The sequence below is a fragment of the Tauraco erythrolophus genome, chromosome 6 (genome assembly GCF_009769465.1).
Source record: "Tauraco erythrolophus isolate bTauEry1 chromosome 6, bTauEry1.pri, whole genome shotgun sequence".
In the NCBI taxonomy this organism is placed as follows: domain Eukaryota; kingdom Metazoa; phylum Chordata; class Aves; order Musophagiformes; family Musophagidae; genus Tauraco; species Tauraco erythrolophus.
The window spans coordinates 12851440-12876632 of record NC_141470.1 but is presented as its reverse complement, the minus strand read 5'-3'; the positions used below and the strand labels follow the sequence as shown (position 1 = coordinate 12876632).

The window sequence follows — 25193 nt, the reverse complement described above, 5'->3', positions numbered from 1 at the left end:
CTGGCTTCTGTGCAGAGGAAATGTGGAGTGGTAGCAGTGGTGGGAATCACAGCACACTCCCCTCCGCTGCTTGGCAGGACCTCCACTGCGATACTACCTAGCAAAAAGCAGACGTAGGCTGAGAGATAAAGTTCAAAAGCCCACTCACTTTGGACTTCAACTACAGAAAACGCAACGTTTGCTCATTGCTAAGAATGAGGACTTTTCTACGTCAAATGGTAGCACTGACGCCTTCTTCAGAACCTTCCTACAGAGAATGGGGGCGGTCAGCATAAGTACAACTTCAAGAACAATTTCAGATATTTGTGTTCTCGAATACTTTGTAAATGACAAAACGAAAGGATCCTCACAAAGAAGTAATATCCCTAGTACCACACATACTTATTCTTCCTTGCTCTGCCCCTGAAATGCTTCTGAATATTTTAAATGGTGAAACAACTGAAGAATTTAAAATTACAAGAATCCTGAGATTCAAAAATCACCAACACTTTGATTGAAATAATTCACTATGGTGATTTTACTAGTACAAATCCTGCCTTCCTCATAATACTATGTTACCTATTTATCACAAGACTTCAAAAAATCAGGCAGATTCTTGTATAGGAAGTGACATAAAAGGTGGTCCTGAAAGCCCAGCAAATGCAAGCTGTTTCCTCCCATCTTTCCCCTCCCATCTCACAGCGAACAAAGAGAATTTTCTACCCCTCTGTAGCACCGATTTCCCTGAGGGAAAAAGAGCCTTGCATCAGTTCCTGAAAATAGCGGCATAGTAGTGCTACTGAAATTGCTTCGCATTTAGGTCAAATCTTGACAAGAGCTTTAAAACGCTCCCAGAGCTGAAGAGGTTTTATGTGAGAACCTGAAGATGTGTCTTGCATAATGACATAAGGCACTAAGGAGACTACTGAAAAGCCAATAATTTCAAGCCACTGGAAAGCTAACTCCAATATTTTATCTGTGACTCTTGTAAGAATAGAGTAGTGGTATTGTAACAAGTGATAAAGAACGATGAACTTTCAAAGGAACAAAGGTGTCTAGGAGGTGCAAATCGCTCTGCTGTAAGTGCCCCTCCCAGGGGCAATGGAACAGAGGCAGTAAAAGGGAAAGCTGGAAAATAATGTGACAATTAGACTCAGTCTTACAGAAGAAATTTAATCAAAGGCATTTAATCATTTCCTATTTAAAAAAATAGGATTTCTTGATTACAAATGTAAAATATGCCTGTCCAAATTTTCTTTGCTGACTACTTGTTAATGCTAGTTCAACTGTCTTTTCATTGTGAAACACATACCACATTTTTAGAGCTGTTCAGAGTCGTATTGGTGCATTGGGAATTTGGAAAATGAACTGCCCTTTATTCTCTTAATGGGCAGCCTGATAATGCTGGTATAGTTTTTAAAACTGAAATACATAAATATTGAAAATATAACTACTATTTTATCATTTTAAAACAACCTTTGATTTTACCCAAACATTATTACATTTTATTATAGATGCCTGACAATATTCCATAGTCAACATAGAAGTTTAGTCACACTTTCGAATGAGTTTGTCGTATTGTTGCACCGCCAAGGCATCAGAAGTTTGCTATATTATTGCCAACACAAACCAGTTCAGGTGTCTGTCCTGAACTGCGTAACACACGAGAACTTGATAGTTCCTTGAACAATGAGTTTGAAAGTGACTTGGTGCCTCTGTGCTGGAACCAGCTGTTGGATCAGTTCTGTAACGCTTAGTTAGGTTTTCTTTGGGCGTTCTCTTTTGCACTCGAGTGGCAGTTTGCCCTGTTAATAGCACACTGTAGTTAATACTGCTGCTATCTCCTCATAACCTTGCATAGAAATAAAACTGCTGTTGCTACTAATGCCCCCAGATAGAGGATTTGCCGGAGTGTGCCAAGGGGAATTGCTCCTGTTGTCACTGTGAGGGGGTGAACATGGCTCCTTCATGTTTGCCAGTAAATGCTAGATCTTGAATTCAGCTGAAAACCAAGGCAGGCACCGGCTGGGTAGGGAGGTAGGATGTAAATGGGAAGGGAATCGTTTCCTCAGCAGCAGCGTGTTTTGCGACACAGCATCCCAGAAGGGATCACCCTGTCTTACGCATCCCTCCTTTCCCTAAGCACAAAAACCTCAGCTTCTCTTACAAAAGGGAAAGGAGTGAAAGGTTTTGCCTACTGCATGCAGATGTAATTTCAGCATTCAGCATTACCCTTCCATTTAAAATATCTAATTCTATTTATATTCCCTGATTATCTAACAGAATTCACTCTGACCTAAGGGAGAGAGTAATTTTTTACTGTGTATCCTATTGCCATTTGGCTCTGTGTGTGGGGAGAAATGTTGCTTCTCTTCATTTAGATGGTTAGAATACAGAATTTTTCCTATTTATAATTAATTTCAGTGGTACACTATCTGCTATTTTTTGTAAAGGCAAAGCATTGCTTACTATCAGAAATGTACAGTCCAAAAAGGTATTCCTGAATGTTTTATTTTGGAAGTGTAAAGGGTTTTAAAATAAAGAAAAGTAAATATTCAAATACATTTCATATTGCATGTGGTAGGAGTGGCTCCATGCAATACAATATGGATGAAGCAAATCTGGCAGCTAATTTCTTTGAGACATAGAGTATAATACATAGACACTCCAGATCTGGTCTAGTGTCATACATAACATCGCCTGACCTTTTTGTTATAATTTAAATCCAGCCTACTTTAATAATTATTAATGTTTTATTTTGCTATATTGATTGTTCAAGTCAGAAAAAAAAACAGTTTAAAACTACTGACTTTAGGACACTGCAAGACGCTAAGTACTGCAATCTCTGAGGATAAATACATATTTATTTTTTGAGAAAATATGTCATTACCTGCAGATTAATCAATGCAAAATGATCGTGCAATTGAACAGGACAGTCTGTGCTGAAATTTAAAGCTGCAGACTGTGATTTTCCTAGACCCAGTGCTGCTTGAAATCTCTCACACTTTTTAAAAATATAATTAGCTTTATATTTATCCCGCAATAAATAACACCAGAACATACCTTGTGCTACCATCCTGAATTTAAAAAAAGAGGCCACCTCAGTGTTTTGAGTTTATGAGATCTTTCAGACACCAAGTCCTAACAGAGTTTCCCAGTCAAAAGGCATCAGGAAGGCTCATTGCTTATGGTAAACTTGGGCTTTAGCTTGACAGACCTCTTCCTTATTGTGCCTTTAGGAGAAAATGGCATGGTGTCCATAATGCTCTTGTCCTCCTCCAGCTGCCTAGCAGTGCACGAAGGGGTGGGCACTTTCACTGTGTTGCCAAATTTGGAGTAGTCCACGGAGTATCGCCCGTCTTCCTCTGCCACGATGGGCACAAACCTTTGGCCCCAGAGGATTTCATCTGCCAAGTAGGAGGTTCTGGCTTGAGTGGTGATGCCGGTGGTCTCCACCACCCCTTCCAAGATGACAATGATCTCCAGGTCCTCATGGTGGTGAAGGTTCAGGGGGGAGATGTCATACAGGGGGCTGTTCTTGTCTATCACGTGGTAGATGATGAGTGGAGAGACGAGGAAGATGCTGTTGCCCCCCACGGGGTTCTCCATCTGGATGTCAATCTGGTTGAGGGGTACCACCTCCCCCTCCAGGCTGGAGGTCTTCTTCACCACCTGCATGCGGATGGTGGCGCTGATGATCATGCTCTTCCGGAGGTCCCCCACCCGCAGCATGAAGCAGAGCTTGCCCTCTCGCAGGGCGATGACCGCGTGCTTGCTGAAGATGAGGGTCTCAGCCCGGCGGTGGGCCTGCGAGGTCTTCATGAAGATGCAGCCCAGCATGATGGCGTTGATCACCAGCCCCACGATGTTCTGCACGATCAGCACCAGGATGGCGGCTGGGCACTCCTCCGTCACCATGCGTCCCCCGAAGCCGATCGTCACCTGCACCTCGATGGAGAAGAGGAAGGCAGAGGTGAAGGAGTGAATGCTGGTCACACAGGGGACAAAGCTGGCCGAGGCCCCCGCCGCCCCCTCTCCGGGGTCACGCTGCAGCCGGGTGCTGTGATCCAGGTCTCCGTGGGCGAAGGCGATGAGCCACCAGACCATGCCGAAGAGCAGCCAGCTGCAGAGGAAGGACATGGTGAAGATAAGCAGCGTGTGGGGCCACTTGAGGTCCACCAGAGTGGTGAAGACGTCCTGGAGGAAGCGCCCCTGCTCCCGGATGTTTTTATGGGCCACGTTACAAGCACCGTTCTTCCCCACGAAACGCGCCCGCCGCTCCCGTGCGCGGTACCGAGCGTGATCCGGCACATCCTCCGCCAGCCGGGTCAGCACGTACTCCTCGGGAATGATCCCCTTCCTCGACAGCATGGCTCCCCGCCGCCACCGCCGCCTCTCCGCCGCTCAGCGCCGCCCCATCCAGCCGCCGCTCCGCTCCGCCGCAGGCGGGAGTGGGGGAAGGGGACGGCCGTGCCCGCGGGGGGCCGAGCGGGTGCGCGGCGCCGCCGCAACCCCCGCCGTAACCGGCGGCGGCACCGCCGAGGGCGGGAGCGGGCGAGCCCGGCCCCGCACGCCGGTTCCCGGCGTGCGGGGCCGGGCTCGCCCGCTCCCGCCCTCCATGTCGCCGTCCCCGAGCCGGTAGCGGTTGGTGTGAGCGATCCCCTTTTTCCCCAGAGCCGATTTCTGTAAATATTTGTTTGGAGGATGGATTTGCTGCCAGTGCCTGGCTCCCTTCCATCAGCGGCGGCTGTTTTCGTGGCGTGGTGTGGTTTCGGGTTGGGCGATTACTTCGTGAAATTGGGGATTTTTTTTTTTTTTTAAAGGAAAGCGTTTAATGCCCCCACCCCAAAAAAAAAAAAAAAAATCCTGAAAATCACCTGCACGTTTTCTGGAAGCAGCAGAAAAGCGTTCATCTAATGAATCAGGCAGGCGGTAGGAAATCTACTTGAAGAAGCCAAGTCCGAGTACCTAAGGGTTAAACAGAGACCTGGAACTAAAGAGGCTCATTCCCACTTAGAAAATTTGCTGGAGTTATTTAGCCTTGCCTGAGTAAGGAATTTTCTGAATGAAGGAGCTCATGAATGACTCATGTTGAGTCCCCAACACAAGAAGGACATGGAGCTGCTGGAGCGGGTCCAGAGGAGGGCCACGAAGATGGTCCAAGGGCTGGAGCACCTCTCCTATGAAGACAGGCTGAGAGAGTTGGGGCTGTTCAGCCTGGAGAAGAGAAGGCTCCGGGGTGATCTTCTAGCAGCTTTCCAGTACTTAAAGGGGGCCTACAGGAAAGCTGGAGAGGGACATTTTACAAGGGTGTGTAGTGATAGGACAAGGGGCAACGGATTTAAACTGAAAGAGGGCAGATTTAGGTTAGATATAAGAAAGAAATTCTTTACATTGAAGGTGGTGAGGCACTGGAACAGGTTGCCCAGAGAAGTTGTGGATGCCCCATCCTTGGCAGTGTTCAAGGCCAGGTTGGATGAGGCTTTGGGTATCATGGTGTAGTGGAAGATTTCCCTGCCCATGGCAGGGGGGTTGGAACTGGATGATCTTTGAGGTCCCTTCCAACCCAAACCATTCTATGATTCTAAGTGACATAAGCTGTGACTGCTGGGGAAAGCGTCTGCTTTCCAAATAGCAGCAAATGTTGCAAACGAATGATCTGCCTGCAAAGGGTTAACCCACAGTGACATGACCTTCCAGACAGACCTCAAAATTACCAGAAGAGGTGACAAAAGGAGGCAGGAAGCTGGAGCTCGTGTGCGGCCGTATGATGGCTCCGTGCGTACCTGTGCGTGCTTGTGAGGATGTATCTTTGTGCCAAGGTGCATTATTTAAAACCACTCTGATGGGACTGCTCCGCTCTTTAAAGAGCAATATTCTCATTTGTGCGTTTACTTACTCCGATTTGAATAGTTTGTTCCTATTTCAGTTTAGACACCAGAGTTGTAGAGTTGCTAAAGCACCCTAGGACCTTCTGGATAAGAGGATTTTCTGTAGTGTCAGTGGATTCACATCTGTGTGTTTCTAATTGTATGTGTCCATGGACTTTCCCTTCAGTTTTGGCATTGATTGCCTGGGCAAAGCAGTTGCCCAGTTGATGGTTGGAAGCCAGCTGGTTGGGGTTGAAATTAACTTTCACCACCTACAGCTACTTACTGTGGCCCACCTGGGGATTTCAGAGCGGTATTTTTAAGTAATCACTCTGAGCTCTCTGAGCAGTTGTTATAGGTCTGTAATTAAATGATTGCTACTACTTGAGACTATTTCTGCTTTTTATGCATAAATAGTTGCATGTTCTTGGACTCCTCCATTCCTTTTGGAAGGGTCAGTTTCCCAGTACTCCATACTTTCTCTTGTTCTAGGTCAACTTTCTTGCTGCTTTGATAAATAAAACTAAAATGAGCACAAGGTGCCCTAGCACCTGGCTGCCAGGCCGCTGAGCTTAGCCTCAGATACTTCCTCTTTCTCTGTATCACTTTGTCTGCAAGGCATTTTTTGTGTGCTTGCTGTGAATACGTCACCTGCAACTACACTTTAAGAACATGATTTATATATACAATTTAACTTGAAAAATACAGTGGTTTTTATACTTTTCTTTCTAAACATTTAAAAAAACCCAAATGGATGAAGTAATTTGAAGATTTACTTGCCAAAGGTGTAGTTCTCCAGCGGATGGCAGCTTATAGTTACTTTCAGCATTTTGAGGTGAGCATAAGGAGGCTCCGTGCAGTTCATGGGTGATGTTTCACACTCTTTTACAGGGATGGACATAGGTGTTCAAGAGGCAGTCATGCCTTTAATGCCGTTTTTCCTTACTCTTTTTTTAATCGGTGTCTCATTCTGTACCTTTTCCTCTAGAGGGTGGTAACTACATAAACATAGAATGAGAAATAATGTTTTGAGGAGGAGTGTTTTAAAGGAGAAGGTAAATTGCGTCATAGTCTGGTGCTAGGAACGACCCACGGAGCCTACAACAGCAAGAGGTGTTGCATGAACACGTTCACCATGTTGGTTTTAGGAATCCTGAACTCTATAGATCTAGAAGGGTGTTTTCTTGTTTCATCTTCTGTTCTTTATTGGGGCTATAGTTTGACACTTCTTTTCCTTCAACTCCGAGCACTTGTTGGCTGAGATGGGACAGCAAAGCAAGTGGCTTCTGCTGAAGAATTTCTAGAGCAGAATAAAAAGAAGCCCTGTCTTTGTGGATCAAGCGACAGATACTTAACAGAAAAAAGTGACAGATCTTCTGAGTGAGCCAACATATTTGTGTTAAGAGCTGCTGAACAAATTGGGCTCGCAGGAATGAACAATCCCACTCTAGTATTGAATCATGAGGGGTGAGTTTTTCCACCCACAAAACAGGCTTTATGTTTCGAAACTCGCCCCTGCCCTATTTCATCCTAATTAAAGGGCCATCAAAGAAGATTTTACTATAACTGTTAAACTAAAATTTAGTTGGCGCCATGGTATTACTCTGCGTTTAGAAGCAGACCTTTGTTTCAGAGGCCACACAGTGTCAGCCTAACATAAATTAAGCCTCACAAATCACCTTGCAAAATGGGTAGGTAGATAGAAGAAAAGAGGTCGGAGTTGGTTGTGCAAAGCCATAGAGGAAAGCATGAGCACAGCTAGGATGAAAGCTAATGTAGCAGGCATGCTATGCTTCCTGGCCTTCCAAGGAAACAGCATTCCCTTAGAATTAAGTAGGACAAGATGAAATGGCCACACTAAAACAAAGGGATAAATGCTAAAAAGGTTTTAGCATAATGGGAGCATTTATAGAAAACAAACAAAATAAAACAAACCCTGGTTGCATCTCCATGGGCAGCCTTTCCCACTAACACCTTTGGGACTGAACTGAGTCCCATCCCAGAGAAGAAATGGAAGCCTGGACAAGGCTACTCTGGGGCTGTCTTGTGCTCATTTTAGTACAGCACTTTGATTAGTAATGCTTCATTGCCATGCAAAATAAATTTGTGAGCCTAATTCAATAGCGACTTCTGGAACGCCTATCTCGAGGCAACAGGTAGATAATGGCTCAGATAATGGCAGTGAGCCTCCCACCATAGAATAATTTTCTTGGATACTGCTTCTGGTCACTGTTGAGACTCTAACCCTTTCGAGTTAGGGGGCAGAAACTCCCTGGGACTTGTCCCCATATAGACAAAACTAGATAAAATGTGCTGAGGAAACGTGAAGTGTATTCTGACCAAGAGGTAGAAAGAGGCCTCTCTGTTCACACCTATTTATCCAGCAGTGTGGTACCATTAAAAAGATATATCATCACTGGGTATGAACCAACTCACCCCACTCTCCTGCAATGCTCCTTTGTGAAATGCAAGCCCTGTTTATAATGGAAATGTATGACACTAGTGCTTTGAATTCTTAGTTCTTAATACTGCAAGATATAATACAGTCGTCTTCGCAATATGCCGTGTCCTTTACTCCCTTGCATTCCTTTCCAGGTAAGGTTGTCAGACGCTTGTGGGATAGGAGCTAGTCCAAATTGCAGTGTCAAATCCCTGGCACTTCATTAAAAGCACATGAAACCTCACTTCCCTGTATCTCTCCGCTTGCTGTTAGGATTTAGCATCTTCCACAGATGGTTGCAAAGCTTCTGAGGATCCCTCTCTGCAGCATGAGTTCGTGATGTCCTACAGAGTGATGTTTTCCTAAGCCTTTACAGGATGAGATCCTGCCTTAGGCCAATGCTGGGCAGCTACGAGACAGCATGCACAGTAGCTATAATAGAAACCTGCTTGATGCCTACTGCGCCCTTCTGCTACCCTGGAAGGATAGTCACCTGTCTCCCATTTCTTCTCCCTAAATGGATGCCTGGCATCTCAGGATGAACACACGCATAGTTCTGCAGCTGTTTTTCTTTTGAAGCTGCGCAGCAAAATGATTCCTTGGAGGAGGAGATATCTCCCAACTGCCCATTTTCTCTCTTCATCTGTAGTACGCAGTGACAGAGCTCGTGCATTTCACCTGCACAAGTGTATTCTACCTCCCCACTTTTACCATTGTTCACCCTACACTCTCCTGTTGGTTGTATGTTCTCTGGCCCCCGTTTAACACCCTTAGGTACTGCACAAATAACAGCAGGCAGACGCTGCGAGTACTCTGCTGGGGAACTGGTAACACCACTTAACCAGCAACAACAGTTCTTCAGTTGTCCTTACTCACTGCTGCAGTGCTAGAAGACAAGTAGTGCATTAAAAATGTCACATATCCCATGAGAACAGAGATGTATTTTCTAGAAAATAAAGCCTTTAAAAACAGATTCCAAATTAATGGAGCGGGCTAAAGAGAAAAAAAAAAAGTTTTCCGAAGTGCTGGGAATTCTTCAAAAAGGAGAAGAGGACAAAAATAGATGTAAAGCTGAAATTGGCTATAAAAAGACTAACGATGAAAAATTCATTGTAGCCTTGTATTGGGTCATTGACATTGTAACCCCTTAGCAATTAAGAAATCCTGTAATGGTTGTCACAAGGCATCAATAGGGCAGGGATAAGTAGTTGTCCAGCCAAATTAGGATAATTTCAGTGGTTCCAAGCTATCTTAATAAGTATAAATAATTTATTGGTAAGGATCACAGTGAATCTAGAAGCAGTGTGACAGTGGGCGACATGTGAAACTGGGAGACGATGAGTCAAGCTCTCATGGCTCCCAGCCACAGTGAAAGGTTTAATACTGTTTATTTACCAGGTTTGGAGAGATAATTTCCAAAGGACTTGATATATCTGTACTGGTCTGGAAACAGTGTGCACTGAACACTGATAATTTATCACAGCCTGCCTCCTCCTAGCTTCCTGACAGTTTGGGAGGGAGTCTGGCTCAATTCCGTTTGTGATCAGTATAATATGGTTCAATGGGGGTAGGGGCGAGGCAGCCTAAGAAAGACTAAAGGAATCCCATGGTGATTAATTTCTAAAAGGTATTAAAGGAAAGACCAAGAGACACAGGCACTATCAATAAACGACAAAATAAAAAAAAAAGTTTTCTAGATTTTATATTTAGATATTAAAGCTTTACAGAGTCGTATGATTAAAAGAGATACAAGCTTTTCAGAAATACCTTTGGTATATAACTTTTCCTTCTGCATTTCGTCAGTCTTGAGCATTATTTACAGTAGGGCTATGACACATTAAAAATAACATGTTAATAAAACGACAGGAAAGGTTTAAGAGCTACATAAAAACTCCATGTTGGCCATGTATGTTTGATGTGTATCCTGTCACATTTCACCCATGTAGTTTGTTTCAACCATATTTCATGATTCTTTGGTAGCAAATGAGAGGAGTAGTATACAAAAAAGGAAAGTACATGGATAATTCGTTAATGTTTCAGATGGAGGAAAATGGCTCATTTTATTAAAAAAGGAAAATATCAATTTATTATGAAATAATATTTATTTACAGGTATTTTACACTTTTAGAAAATAATACAATTGTACTTGAAAATTCTATGCTTCATTTATTTTTATTACTTATCTGCTTGTACAAAAGAAGCAAAGACACTGTCTTCTTGTTCTAACAGAACCTCAGGCTTGTCATATTCCAAAATAACTCCCCTCTTCATGACAATAACCAAATCTGCATTGAGGATCGTGTGCACGCGGTGCTGAAAAGCAAATAAACAAAATGCCAGTTCAGTGTATCTATCAAATATATTGCAGGATAAGACAGACTTCCAGAAATTAATCTTCCTATCAAGTTCAAATTTGATTAAGGCTACTTATCCTACTTTTCATCCTAATTTACTGTTCAAATACTGCAGACGAATATACAGACCAAGAGCCACATGGACATTCAAGTACCTAAATTGTACGTAGGTACTTGAGTATGAATCATCATATGAGTTCAGATTACAATGTTCCTAGCCCAGAGTGCTGCCACCAAGCATTGCCACCAGAAGGTAGCCAGGAAGAGTGGGAACAGGGCAAGTGAGTGTGGTACTGCATGCAGGTACTCTCCCAGTCCTGGACTATGTCTAGATCAGGGGGGTCCTGAGCTTGGTGTGGTTTGTCTATTTGTAAAACTGACTAGATCTCTCTTCTAAGACCTTGCCCACATCTGCTCTTGAGCTTTCATAAATGTTTTGCATCCACATCCTTTGGAAAAGATTTGCTCCCCCCTGCATGAACAACCACCCCCTTTTGTATGCTGTGGGACTCCCTGCTCAGAGCTTCATCTGATGCCTTTCCCCCTTGCCTCATGATTTTGCAGACCTCTCTCGCATGTCCTTATGTTCTCCTTCCAGGCAGAAGAGGCCCAGCCTACTCAGCTGCTCCCCTTCAGGAGCAGTTCCACACCTCCGATCGTCCTTGTGCTTCTCAACATTTTTTAGTTGTACCATGTCCTTCTGGAGATGAGGAGACTGAACTACACACAACAGTCAAGGTATGTGCAAACTATGGACTTACACAGTGGTATGATGTTTTCTTTTTTGTTCTCTACCCTTTTCCTAGTAAGCCCTAACTTTTAATTAATTTATTTCATTAGGAAGAAACCTCCCCAGTTTTTTTCCAGTGAATACTGAGAATAATTAATACAGCTATTCTGCAATACCTTTATCTTTCCTAAGCATTCCTTTCATGTATCGATCATCAAATGGCCTTGCTCCCAGTGCGTTTCAGAGATTTATGGATTCATTATTAGTTTTGATGCCTTCCAGAAGCTGCTCTCATACTTTCATTTTTTTTGTTGGCCTACCTTATTGCATTTTCCACATGTAACATGCCAGAACTTACAATCGTTTCTGTTTTCTTTATTTGGCTATGTGTTCAGCTTTACAAGAATGCCTTCTTGTTTCTCATAGACTTTTTTATTTGCTTAGCCGTACCAGCTTCTTTCTATCCTTACTCAAGCCTTTCCTAATAAATAGCATGCATTGGCTTTGGGATTTTTGAATAAAATCCTTCAGTAATTTCCATGATCCCTGTAGATTCAATTTTCTTTGCTGCTTCTTTTATCTTTTTTCATTCCCATCATTTGGGTTTTGGTTTTAGCAAGCCTCCTCATTGGATTGTTTGGGTCGGCATTGCTCCTGCAGGGACATTTAATCTCAGAATACTGCGGTTCCTGTTACACAGTCATTCTTACCCATAAGGTTCCTAACCAGACCTTAGGCACCCTCAGTACAAAAAAAACCCCTTGTATTTCCTTCTGTGGCTTCCTGGCCAGATGTTCCATGAAATAATCACTGATGGCATCTACAAATCTCATCTTTCCTGCAGTCCTCCTGTCACATTTATCCAGTCCACAGGCAGGAGAAGGGCACTGAAATATCACCTTCCAGTAGTACTTGCTGCCCTTGTTGTCTCATCTCTTTCAGTATAACACAATCAGTGCTGCCATCCTGGTAAAGTAACATAGACGATAATACAGACCCAATACTATACTCCTCCTATTCCTATTCTTTCTAAACACAAATTAGGAATATACAGTTTTGCAAAAAAAACCACCTCAAAACAAACCCCAACCCCAAACCACTACCCAACGCCCCTGCCCCCCACCTCAAACCCCACATCATGTTTTGATTACAGAGCATTCTGAATACAAACTCACCTGTTGTAAACCACGTTAACATGTTTGGAAGTACAAACATTCAAAGTAAGTTTATTCCAAAATGCTGTTTGTTTGCGCTGTGCAGTTTAAAACTAGTTAAGGGAGTGAAAGACTAATAAAACTTTCTCAGCCTATCCCAAACAAACTGAAAAAGATATATAAATGCAAAATGCAGTGCAACTCAGAATTTTTCATGTAGGATAAATCAGGAAATTTTATGGTTATGATTCTTTTGCCTTTTTTTGTGTAACAACACGTTGATACCATAAGATAAATCAGGTTTCCTATCACACATTTACTAGATGAAAATAAAAAGATGCTGTAAGATTCCTGAGCACAGATTTCTTGACTTGTGTTTAATTTTTAAATGTTTAGAAGCATAATGACTATTTCACCTCCCTGAAATACGTGTATTTTTAGAAAATAGAGGACTGAAAGATACATATTGCTTCTTATGTATCTGTGGAGCCAACTGCTTTGATTCAGGTCAAATCTCCTTCATAAACAATTTTTTTTATAGGTACTCGAGATCTTTGTGTAATCACTTCAAGAATATGCAAACTTAAGTTCAATCACTGTCAACAGGGATGGAATGTTTATTTTTTAAGTTAGTAAGATTCCCATTTATTTGTTTAAATTCTGATACATAATTGCTTTATCCAGTGGCAGAACTATCATACAATTTTACTTGTCCTTAGTTAAATGATTACTGCAGCTTGATGAAACTTATTCCTAGATTTCAGTCATCGAAGTCATATTATATTTTAAATTAGCCTAAAATGGGTAGCAGAAAACACAGTGCGTACTTAGATTATATGCCTTTACAGGCAATCAGACTTAGCATCACGCAACACGTTTAAGAAGCTGTTGCTATGTATTTAAATAAGAAAGTAGTTTACAATGGAAAAGAAAGCTTGCACTTAAACACTGCATAAAACAAGATTAATGGTCAAAGTAACACATTTATTAACATTGACAAGAACTGGCTAACGTGGCATTCCTGGTTCTTGTTTGCATTCAAACGGCAGCAGAGACTGTACTTACTGCTATTGTAACCACGGTACGGTCAGCAAACGCAGTCATGACTACCTTCTGGAGTATGTTCTCCTATGTAAAGAAAAACATTTGTTGCTTTTCAAACAACAGAAGTTACACGATAGACACAGAGCCACTAAGATGGTTGAAGTAACCGCTGATTATTCCATGCTTTTATTGGTCCTTCATTGCAGAAATGAAGAATTAACTACACATCAGAACTAAGTCAGAGCCTGGTCTCCAGCTAGACAGCCCTGCTCGCTCCTGCCACCCCCACTGGTCCCCAGACCCCTGCTATCCTGACCTCAGTTTTACAGTCAGGAAATCAAAGGTGGAGCCATGGTGCTTGTCAGGCTGCCTGCGTGCTGGCGCCTCTGCAGTGTGTCCTTCACCCTGCTGGAAGCCCAGGAATGTCCCAGCACACTGGGGACATCTAACACCAACGGGTGGCAGGGATAAGCAAGGGAGTGTGCTGTACCTGGCATATTTAACAGTGGAGATGATACTTAAGATGGTCTTAACATACATAGTTCTCACTCAACAAGTGCTTGTCCTTTGATATTTAGGAAACATGTTGTTGTCTACCAAACTGCCTAGAAATGTCACTAGCACAGATGCATATCTGGAGAACAAATAGCAGCACATAAGGGTATCTCAAGGGAGAAACTGTATTCTCAATGTGTCAAAATTCAACACATGTTTTAACTGGGCTGTGTACAGTATAATTCCCAATGTTACTGACACCCAACACACTAACATTTTACAGAACTAAACATTGTAGCTGTTACAATAAACCTCTCCAATTATGTTCTTTACTCATAGAATGAAGAAGACTGAATCACTTCTCACAACAACGTAACAGAGGAAAAAAATCCTAAGAATGTACTATTCTATTTGGCTAAAATCCAGTCAGTGCACTATTATTATGCAGTTTAACCGCTGTCTAGGAATTTCAGGTGACTAATGCAATAATCCAGTATGTCTTTCCTATGTCTCTGCTTATTTCCTTGACTCTTCTTTCAAGCCTCCTAACTTCCTGACTTGTCCTGTCCACCATGCTGGGGAGATTCGTCTGCTTGCCAATTTACCCTTCACCGACTGTTCCAGTTGACCTTCCAAAGCTTTGCTTACCTTAGGAAATCAAACTGCCAATGAAAATAACATGCTTCATTGTCCTAATGCAAGCAGTGCTATAGTAAGTATTAAACCCCTAATAAAAAACTCTTTAGATTAGTTAGCAACAACTCACAACTACCTGGACTTTTCAACACGTCTCCACTAAACGTGGAGTAAGCATATTGCAGAGTACACAGAATTGCTTTCCACCTTTTTCTTCATGTATTACCGGTTGTCTCCCCCTCAAGGAAAGCAAGAAATCAGAAACATTCCAAACTCACTGTTGCCATGTCAATAGATGCTGTGGCTTCATCCATGATGAAGATGCTTGTCTTCCGCACGAAAGCCCTTGCTAGGCAGAACAGCTGTCTTTGGCCCTGGCTAAAGTTCTCACCCCCTTCTGTGACTATAGCATCTGGAAACGATACAGCAAAAACAGTATTTATGGGGGGGGGGGGGTGTGTATGATAGGGTCAGATCAGAGTAGAGCATATGCTTGGAAAATAATGACTCACTTTCAGCATAAAGATTTTCAAAGTAACATATTCTAGGTCTACAAAACAACTAGTACTTCTGTCTCACTATATTCTTTATATCTATTAGACATCAAAGTAGCTAAGGATGTTTAAGAGCGAGTTTCTCTGGAACACGTGCAGTCTAGGACACTGCATCCCCCTTGTCAAAGTGGCATCCATAATTTCTTTACCCTATGGCTTTACCATTTTGAAGGTGTTTTTTTCTGGGGGAGGTTGTGGGGTTTTGTTTGTTTGTTTGTTTTCTTCCAAGGCCAAAAGATTCACACCTTTAAGCTTTTGAAATCTTTCTCCCTGGACATGACTACTGGAAAACACAAAAGAACACGTTCTAGATAACACCTGACTTGTTGACACCTTATTTGAATTCACAAGACCTATAAACCTTAATGCTTCATAACAAAGACATACTGAAATAAAATAATTTTACCATCGATTTGAATAGAAACAGGATTCTGCCCCACAGGTGCAGTTGGTAAGGGAGTTAGATGGATACAGGACCTTTGCCTGCAGGCAAGCACTTTTTGTCACCTTCCATAAACCTAAAAAGCTTTTTCTTCAGCAACTACCTTTTTAATAAATAGTAAATGTGAAACAGCACTGTTGTGAACACTGGAAGCAATGTTCTCAAGAAGGAAGTGTTATTACCTAGGCCCCCAGGGAGTGCTTTCACCACATGCTTGAGCTGTGCTATTTCCAATGCTTCCCACAGCATGCTGTCAGTGCACTTCTTCTCAGGGTCCAAGTTAAACCTACAGTTATATGTAATTCAAGAATATCAGTCAATATAAACTTCTGCAATGTATTTCTTCGTTTCGTGTCCTTCGAATCAAACTTGCAAATAATCAGCACCATATGCTAAAGATCTGGGCCTGATTCTGATCTGTCGTTGGCATAAATCCACTGAACTTTGCAGATTTGGTCAACATTTATACCAATGTGATTAAGAATAACATTTGACTCTTTCAGCTGAGTAGAATGGGAAAAGCTTCCTGTTTTGCACATATCTTTGGGGTTTTAGAATTTATTTTGTTCTGAATAAAGAAGTTCTCATGTTTTACTGCAAAAAGCTCTGAAGAAAAAAAGCTGTGAATTAATCAGTTTAAATTAACATTAATTTTTAAACAAAGGCCAAATTTCTACCATCTCTCCTTTTAAATCCAGCATCTCTGTTCTTTACTGCTACAGAATTGCTAAACAGAGCAATCAAGCTTCATGCTGAATTATGAAATGCAAGTCTTCACTACAACTGAACAAATCTTGGATTTATGAACAGATGAATCTTATTTTAGCTTGCTGTAGCCCAGAAACAGCAACAAATGTATCATATTAATATATAGAACAATAGTCAGAAAATAAAGATTCAACGGTGCATAACATTTTTTATTTTTACTTTTTACTCCTACTGTGAATGACCGATGCTGGCCTAAATAAATTTTTTAATAGGTTAATTAATAAAACAAAAGTATACAGTCACCTCATCTTCTGACATGAATGAATCATTCCCTATTCAGGCAAGTTCAGGAGACAATCCTGGGCTCTGTATTAGTGTGGAGTTAGCAAACCACAGAAGCCTGTATCATTTTCAGTGAACTCTAATGGCTCCTATGGTGAAACTGTAACTGCAGGTGGTGTAACTCTGCACGGAGGATTGTACTGTTCCTTTCTAAGGTAAAGGCCACAGACATAAGGAAGGTCATTTGTTGGAAATGTGGAGCTTTTTGCCACTGTTTCTACTGCATCATCCTCTCAGAGAAAAAGGATTCTTCCAGATATTCTCACAGATGAAAGAACGTCTCAAAGCCTAGAAGAGGAACAGGGATAGAGGCTCCAGGATAAAATACCCTAGACCTCCCCTAGTACTTCCAATACTGTTCTATTGCTTCCTCTTTTTCTACATTAACTTTTTAGTCTGCATTTTTTTCCATGTCATTTTTTAAGACAGACAGATGAAAACAGATGTAGGGGAAAGAAGTTTTCAAGAAGTGTTGGGTGGTTATGGGTATGTGATCAGTGAGCTAAACTGATTACTCAATCTTGGAGGAATAAATAGTGACTTTCCCTACTTCCCACGTGTGAGATGCCTTCTGCCAATAGCGTGCTAACCAGGCTCAGGCACTGGGAAGGTGCAGTCTGGCAGGGGTGGGTAAAAAGCACAGACAGAAGGCAGTGATCCTCCCTGCTCCAACTGAGCAGGCTGGAATGGAACAGTTTGCTATCAGCAATTCTGTAGAAGTCATTATATGGTACAATTATAATATATAATGGCATACAAGTCATTATGTGGTTTTTATTGCCGGTGCTTAATGCTTACCGGATTGTTCCGCTGAATAAAATAGGATCTTGGAGAATGATTGACAGCCTGGATCTCAACGTCTGTAAGGGGAGCTTAGCGATATCTATACCATCGATGATAATCCTTCCTATTCAAAAGAAAATGGATAGTCTGCTAGACTGTTTATCATGCCACACAGCTGCCGGCAAAGACATGGCTCACTTTCAGTTTGCAACACAGTATGGCAGGAACAGACCTTCAATAAGGAGATATCCTTATTCACTAATGAAACAAGTTTTGTTTAAGCAGCAAGCACAATTGTCTTGAGACTAAGCCTCAGCTAGGAGGAATACGAATATACCTGTAATATTTTATGAATTATTAGATACACTACTTATCTGCTTGACCATTATAAACATCTATCAAACCAGAAGGTAAGAGGTCACTTCAACCAGGGACTAGTTACCAGGAGGAACAAGTGTTTCAAAAAGCCAAGTTACTACTGAGAACTTTGGAATTTTATCTCCAAGTACAACTGTCTGCCTCTGCATAAGGGTCCTGGGAGTGATGTGGCTGGGACACTGAGGCTCACTTTTTTTTTTTTTTTGAGATGCACAGGAAGATGCTCTGTGAGGCACATGGACATGGCACACATAGCAGGAAATGTGGCGGGAAATTCCAATGCAGCAGGCCAAACTGCAGTACCCAGTTGCTGATTTTTCTGGGCCCAGGGGGTCCTAATCTGTGCCTTGTGCATGGATCCTTCAGTGTACTTGAACACTTTCCCCTTTTATGGCTTCCTCCCACTGTTGTGATTTAATAGCGTGAAAAGACTTTTGCTTCTGTCAAGTAGGATTTTTATTGATCCAGCTTATCAATGGCACAGCTGTCAGGTGACAGATGATGCTGTATTTAAACAAGGCCAGAGAGCGTGTCCTGCAGATTCAAAAACCACACTTCAAACCTGCTGCTGCTAAGGAAAGGACTGTCAAAGCACCTTCAGGAGCTAAGCTTGACTGATACGCAAAAGTGTGATCTTACCCTCAAAAGTGTCAACCATTCTGAAAAACGCAAGAGAGAAGGAGGATTTTCCACTGCCTGTTCGGCCGCAAATCCCAATCTGTGATACAGAAAGCAGATGAACATCAGGTCAGCGGAAATGGATAATGTCTGTATTTGATGCTTAAGATGAGTGGATGGAGGAGCTGTTCTGATCCACATGATCCTTATGTCCTCCTGACAGTTCAGTCAAACAGAATCCCTATGTTCATTTTTTGTCTTTAGGGGTCTGAGCATTTAGGGATAAATCAAGGCCAGTACTATAAACAGGAACAATAGGAGAGTGGCAACCATAGAAATAAAGGCAAGAGAGCCACATGAGAATGACGGAAAGTAGGCCTAACACAGTAAGGGGTCACTGTCCCTTCTTTTGGCACTGTGTGCTGACAGCAGGGTGCTGGGATACTGAGAAGTGGTGTGTAGTTCTAACTTCTCACTCTAATGCATATCTAAACACACCAAACGAAGAAACCCACAGACTCTTTTCCAGTGTACGACATTCTTTTAGAGAAAAACTTCTCTAATTCAGTCATCAAAACATACTGTGGTATGTTTTTTCAGCTTTGTGATTTCTGTGATGTGTTAGTCTAAAGAGCTTCTCAGAATCACTGCAGTTCTTTACCTTCTGTCCTGGAGAGATGTGGGCATTGACATGCTTTAGCACTGGCTTTAAGTTGCTGTCATATCGGACACTGAGGTTCTGGATTTGGATCTCACCTCTGTCTGGCCAGTTCTGGGGAATCTGTGAGGAAGCTGCACCAGGAGCACAGGGGAAAAAAAACAAACAAACCAAAATCAACACTTTAATAACAAATTAATCAGCACATTAAGTGATTTACTATGTTTTTCATGGTAATACACTGCAAAATTATTATCAGCAAGCTCTTTCTGCATGCTGCACAGAACTGCACTTACAAAGGAGCCCTTCGTAATTTTCAGCTTCTGTTTTGAGAAGGCCATTGATTCTTTTCACTGCACCCAGCTGGATCTCCATGTCAGCCAGGTTACGAACCATCCAATTCAGATAGTTAGACACCTGATGTAAAGCAAATACACTAACTAAATTCCAGATTTTTAGTAGTTTGCAACATTTGACCAGCATGCAGTTTATATTCCTCCACAGTAGCACTTTTTCAGCCTTAGTAAGCTGAAGTTGTGAATGAACTGTATGGTACACATCAACAGGGTGACAGCAATGACTAAAGGTTAAATTTCCTAATCACGGTGCACAGATACTTTGGTACTATGGAGAACTGATCTACACCAACAGGGAAGAGCGAGGGGAACGGTAAAGACAGGTGAAAAGACATCATCTTGGTAACTTAAGGTTTGACAGTCTAGAATGATGTACCCGGGTTTAATTACAATTGATGCACTGGAAAAATATTCTTCACAATGGAAGACGATACAAAAAATATGGTGCAACTTGGCCATGTTTTGTTGACATATTTGAACTAACACTTCAATGAATATTTTATCTAAAAACTGAAGAAAGCGTACACTACACTCAAATATGCCAACCAATGAATGTGAACTGAAGTTTCAGTGATGTTACAGTACCCATATAGATGTACAGACACCTTCGATCTTCCTGTTCATCTCTGTGCCCTGAAGGATTACAAAAAAATGTTTGGGAGAGACAAAAAGGGTCCTGAGATTCTTACCATAAGAGCATAGGTTAGTCCCAAGCCTACTAGTCCTGATGAGAGTTTACTATACAGGCAACTGGTAATAGAAGTGACAGCTGCTATGAGTACCACACATGCTCCAATGTACTCCTGAAGGAATATGAATAAGCTCCATCATTATAAGTCTACAGATAGTTAAAACGTTCTCATAACTTTGCATACCAAATAACAAACCCATTGCACAGTTTGAAATACAGGCAGAAAACACCACATAACTCCATACGGACCCTGCCTAGGAACACATCGTGATTGCCTTTAGCATGGCTGTGCTGTTTGGAAATGCTGTTGTACACAGAAGGAGTTATACCAACACTCCTAATCTTTTGGAAAAGTCAACACATATCTTAAGCATGTAATGGAGGTAGCTGAAACTGTGGAGCTGATGTTACCTGGGGTAGGAGGGAAATGCTCATGTGATCCTCTCTGTGAGTGGATCCTCTCTGCAGCTGATGATTGACTGCTGGGAGGCACTGCAGTTGCTGCTGGGTGGCTACCATCCATATTTGTTCAAACAAGCTGTTCTTGGACAGCATGTATCTATTAGTCTGACCGTGTCCACCCATGATGGACTTTTGCTGCTTTAATTTAAACCATTAGTGATTTGAATTCCCACAGAAAAGTCTTTGAGTAAAATAATGTAACAGACTAGAAAACAAACTCTGTAGGAGGGACATTGTCACTCATCTGTGTTTGTACTGTTTAGTGACATAGGCAATGATCAGAATTAGGGACTTCAGATGGTCTAGGACTGAACATATAAAAGGGTAATAACATTTTGTTTAAGTCATACTCAATATCTGAATTTAAATAGTAAAAGGTACCAGCTAAAATGGAGGTACAGTGTGATAGGAAATATGAGTTAACACACACTTAGCTCATATAAAAGGAGCCCATGTCACAACAGTACAGTACAACAACAGTACTACACCTGTATCTAACAAAGCCCAATACGAGTATCACCATCCACAACATATAATTCATTGATTTGCTTCCCAAGGAATTATTTTTAATAAATAATTTCTCATGCCGGGCCACTTTACTGAGCACTCTAAGGAAATGGGCACCTGAATATCTTTGGATGACCCAAAAGAGGCACAAACCTGTCTATGTCCTTCTGCTTCTTAAGAGAGCTCCCAAGCTGTTGAAATGCTCCCAGGGAGCCCCAAGGCAAAGGCCTGCTGACACTGACTAACACAGTCCCATAAAGGCATCCTGGCTGGCGGCACAGCTCGACCAGCTCTGATCGCTCTTCACACGCAGAGGAGCCAAATGTGACCTATAAAAACTATTCTTGTCTTGGAGAAACAGCTGCAGGCTGTGGGGAAAACTCATACTCCATTCAGTTTCCAGGATGGGTTGGGCACATGTTCATTACAGATAGAGAGATACAGATATAAAGGGTAAAGGTTTAGCTTCAAAACCCAGATGAGGCTGGATAACGGTTGGGTGCCACATCAGATTCTTTGGAGTGAAGTCAAATAAATTCGTTGTGTACACACAAAAAGAATGTACTTGCCATGCGGACTTCCAGCCAGCGATTGGCAGCTGTAAGGAAAAGGGAGGCGATGTTGTTGGAATCTGTATATTCAAGAAGTTTTTGTCGAAATTTGGCTTCATATCTAAAGAAAAAAAAAAAAAATTAAAAAAAAGGAGAAAAAAAAGGGTCAGGCCTTGGAAAAATGAAAAGTAAAATTTAATTTGAGGAGTATATGCTCATGGGCAGCTTGACACAGGGTCTAACTCAGCCTGTCAATAGTTCAGAGTGACATCATGTGTAGACTTGTATTAGACACATGCAAACTGTATTTGTAAATTATCTTCAGGAGTAAATGGATGTTATTGCATTGATGAAACTCTGTGTGGAACTTCTGGATCACACTGGGCATTTTCTAAACGTATTTTATTACATGGTAACTCTAAGAGAGACAAACCTGAAACTAAAATAATTACAAATATATACGAGAGAGAAATAATACATGCATTTACTTGTGAAAATAAGTATTAGTACCGCAGAATGCAGTTCCTCTTCTCACTTAATCATATAAGCTCAAGTTTTAAAATTTACATTACTGTAGTGCCTAGAAATTGTAACTGTTTATAAAGCATAAATTCAAAGTACCTCCAGTCGTGGTAGCTCTAGTGTCAGACAAATATGTTTGTCCTTACCACTAAACAACTGGAGCACTTTGGAAAACAAAAGTTCAAGCATGTGGTGCAACAAAAAGTAAGACTGGAATGAACTGCTTCCCTCCCTCAAAATGAATTAGCCACAGAATACAAAATAAGATTATTTATTCTTATTTTTTATATTCTTTATATTCTTATATTTACAATTTATTATAGTGATCTGCACCCACTCATCAGAGAATTCTGCCTTGAATTCAGCAGATATGGAAGATGATTCCCTGCTACACCTATACAGACCAGGGTCTTGGCAAGCATGCAAGTCAGCCAGTCACCCCTTTTAGCTGGGCATTTTTATTTGCATAGATGTAAACGAATGTGATGTTAATGATAAAGTGTATCAATAATTATGTCTAACAGTAAAGGAGAAGTTTGGCACAGAAGCCTTTTCCAGGGTAGTAATAGAAGCTTGAAGGTCTGAAGATCTAGTTTAAGCACCCCAAGGTTGCCTTTTTCCCCCCCCTTTATTACATTCGCAAGTTTAACAAATTTGCTAATCTCCTTCTATAAAACTTTACCCTATTTATATCCTTAGCTGTTATGGCTGCAACAAGCACTACTTATTTATAAACTCAGCTCTCTTTGTACTGATATGAGAGAAAGAGATGACAATGTTTTAAGTATGAAGTACGTGGCTTAGAGAAGCTTTCAAATTTGTTCACTGCAGAGTATCTTAATCCTTCTTCTTCATACAGTATAACGAAGTTACGACTTACATAAATCGTTTATGCTTTTGAGAATAAGAAAAGTGCCACTTTGTGGAAATAATTTAGCCATTCACAACTTAGCCAATGTGCCAAGATCTAAGAAGACATATCTGCTGTGTGCAGCAGAGAATAGCCTGGGTGGGCTCTGAGCATGTTGGTGTGGAGCCTAGAACGGTTGTTCCTGAAAGCAAGCATTAGCATCAGAGTGTCACAGCTCGCGAGCCCTGCCTTTCCCCAGGGCTGAGGACCCTCAGTGCCCCACCACACAGAGGTGGCGGTACTGTCACTCACATTTAGCTTTCCTGTCTCTATATCATGAGTTACGCCGTGGTACAGATACGCCCCAGAAGACGGGAGGTATGCATCATGACTCAGTCATGCATATGCACGTAGAATGGGGATGCAGACAGTTACTGCTCTTGGCAGAGAGCTGCAGAAATATCAGAATTTATCTTCAGGAAGTATCCCCAGATTACCAGTCTTTCAGAATACAGACCAGTCTCTGCAGAAACCTTCACATTTATATTTTATTGATTATTTAGCACCAACGCTATCTGAAGTGCCAGATAGCAAACTATAAATCAGGCCACGGCATCTGCTGAAGGTGTATTTATAGCTGCAGCAGTAGCTGCCTTTCTGTTCTCCCCCTGGATTTTTTTCGTACGTTTCTTTCCATATGCATTCTGAGTAAGTGCAGGACGGAGAGCTACCAAGGGTAAGGACACTCTAGGAACAACTGGCACCTCCTAACTTAATGACTGAATTCCTGAATTAGTGTTATTTTTAGGGATGCTCAAGCTAGCAAGTCTAAACTCCGCTCCTGCTAATATGTTAGGCAGCTGAAAAACTACACAGTTCTAAAAATAGCAAGGTTACCAGCTGATGCAGGAGGCTGGCAGGCAGATGGAACCCAGAACTTACAGAATGCATAGCTGTTGGGTCAGACACACATCAGTTACTGGAGCATTTAAGAAAAAGGACGCACCACAGTTCTTTAACAGAGGAATTAATTTCAAGGTGACAGGAAGAATCAAGAAGGAATGCTCCAAAAGACTGAAAATATTAGCTAGATGGCATTGAATATTATTTATTGTATCAACACCTGAAAATATACAGCCATAATACTCTCAAAATCTTCTTGATCAAGTAGAAGAATATATGGATAAACGAGAAAAGCAGTAAGTAAAACAGAAATTGAATTTCTTTAAAACTGAACACAGGCATAGCTACAAACTAGAGAACACTGTTGGCACTTAATGAATTAAATATCCAGCAACAGTAATTAATAATGGAAAATACTATGCTGTTCTACCACTCTTCAGGAAGCTATCTTCAGTCAAAAAGAAACAAACTATCAATTGGCTGTACTTTCATCTTATTCAGAATAGTTTAAGAAAGTTAACTTTGTGCATTACTCCTATTATAAAATTAAAATTACAGGTTAGGAGGAATAAGCACTACCATTTCTAAGATAGAATGGTAACAGTAAATCTTAACTGACAAAATGTGTAGACATCCAGATGAGATGGGTGTGGAAGACAGTTGACTGCACTGGAGTCAACTGGGAAAAGACAAGAACAGCACTAGTGAAGGGAAAGCAGCTGGCAGGCTCAGCAGCCATTTTATTGGTACCCCTACTAGTACCAGCGTGACTGCCAATTTTGTAACACAGACACACAACCCAGGCAAGTTATCAGGTATTCCTGGGCTGCTCCCTTGGGAGCTTACGTGGATGGAAAAATGAATCAAAACGCGATGAAGGACTTTATCTCCAGCTTGTATATTTACGAAATCAGTATCGACCACCAGATTTTCAACCAGCAACCTGAAAAATAACTTTTGTGTGAGCGCTATTGTATCCTCTGAAGTCACTAGCAGGCACAGCTTATCTTACCAGGCCATCGACTCATACACAAATTACTCTGCCATAACACGTTAGTGCCTATTAGTTGTTACATGGAAACTCTCCAAGCACGGAGTCTGTCACATCGCATGCTGCAGTAATTACAAGCTAATTTAGCTTCTTAAATCACATTTGCCCACAAGTT

The 25193-nt window shown here is 41.6% G+C and overlaps 2 protein-coding genes across 3 annotated transcripts in view; both read right to left on the bottom strand.

The window, feature by feature from the left end:
- Positions 1–3147: 3147 nt before the first annotated feature.
- KCNJ11 (potassium inwardly rectifying channel subfamily J member 11) lies at positions 3148–4350 on the bottom strand. The gene has a single exon (XM_009984126.2). The coding sequence runs from the start codon at positions 4348–4350 to the stop codon at positions 3148–3150; it is 1203 nt and encodes a 400-aa protein (XP_009982428.2).
- Positions 4351–10088: 5738 nt separating this feature from the next.
- Positions 10089–25193, bottom strand: part of ABCC8 (ATP binding cassette subfamily C member 8) — a 79995-nt gene continuing 64890 nt past the window's right edge. Inside the window, exons 30-40 of one of the 2 annotated variants that reach the window (XM_086614010.1) lie at positions 21771–21873; positions 20231–20344; positions 19482–19602; positions 19189–19319; positions 18549–18627; positions 17547–17655; positions 15881–15984; positions 14981–15114; positions 13593–13655; positions 10469–10602; positions 10089–10116 (exon numbers count right to left, since the gene is read on the bottom strand). In XM_086614010.1, coding sequence (XP_086470136.1) covers positions 10089–10116; positions 10469–10602; positions 13593–13655; positions 14981–15114; positions 15881–15984; positions 17547–17655; positions 18549–18627; positions 19189–19319; positions 19482–19602; positions 20231–20344; positions 21771–21873 — 1120 coding nt within the window. Of the gene's footprint in view, positions 10117–10464; positions 10603–13592; positions 13656–14980; positions 15115–15880; positions 15985–17546; positions 17656–18548; positions 18628–19188; positions 19320–19481; positions 19603–20230; positions 20345–21770; positions 21874–25193 lie in introns of those variants that run through there. The other variant, XM_086614011.1, reaches the window with a different exon arrangement.

What these genes read in the sequence shown, in the direction of transcription:
- KCNJ11 (XM_009984126.2), bottom strand. Translation starts at nt 4,350, where the DNA reads ATGCTGTCGAGGAAGGGGATCATTCCCGAGGAGTACGTGCTGACCCGG.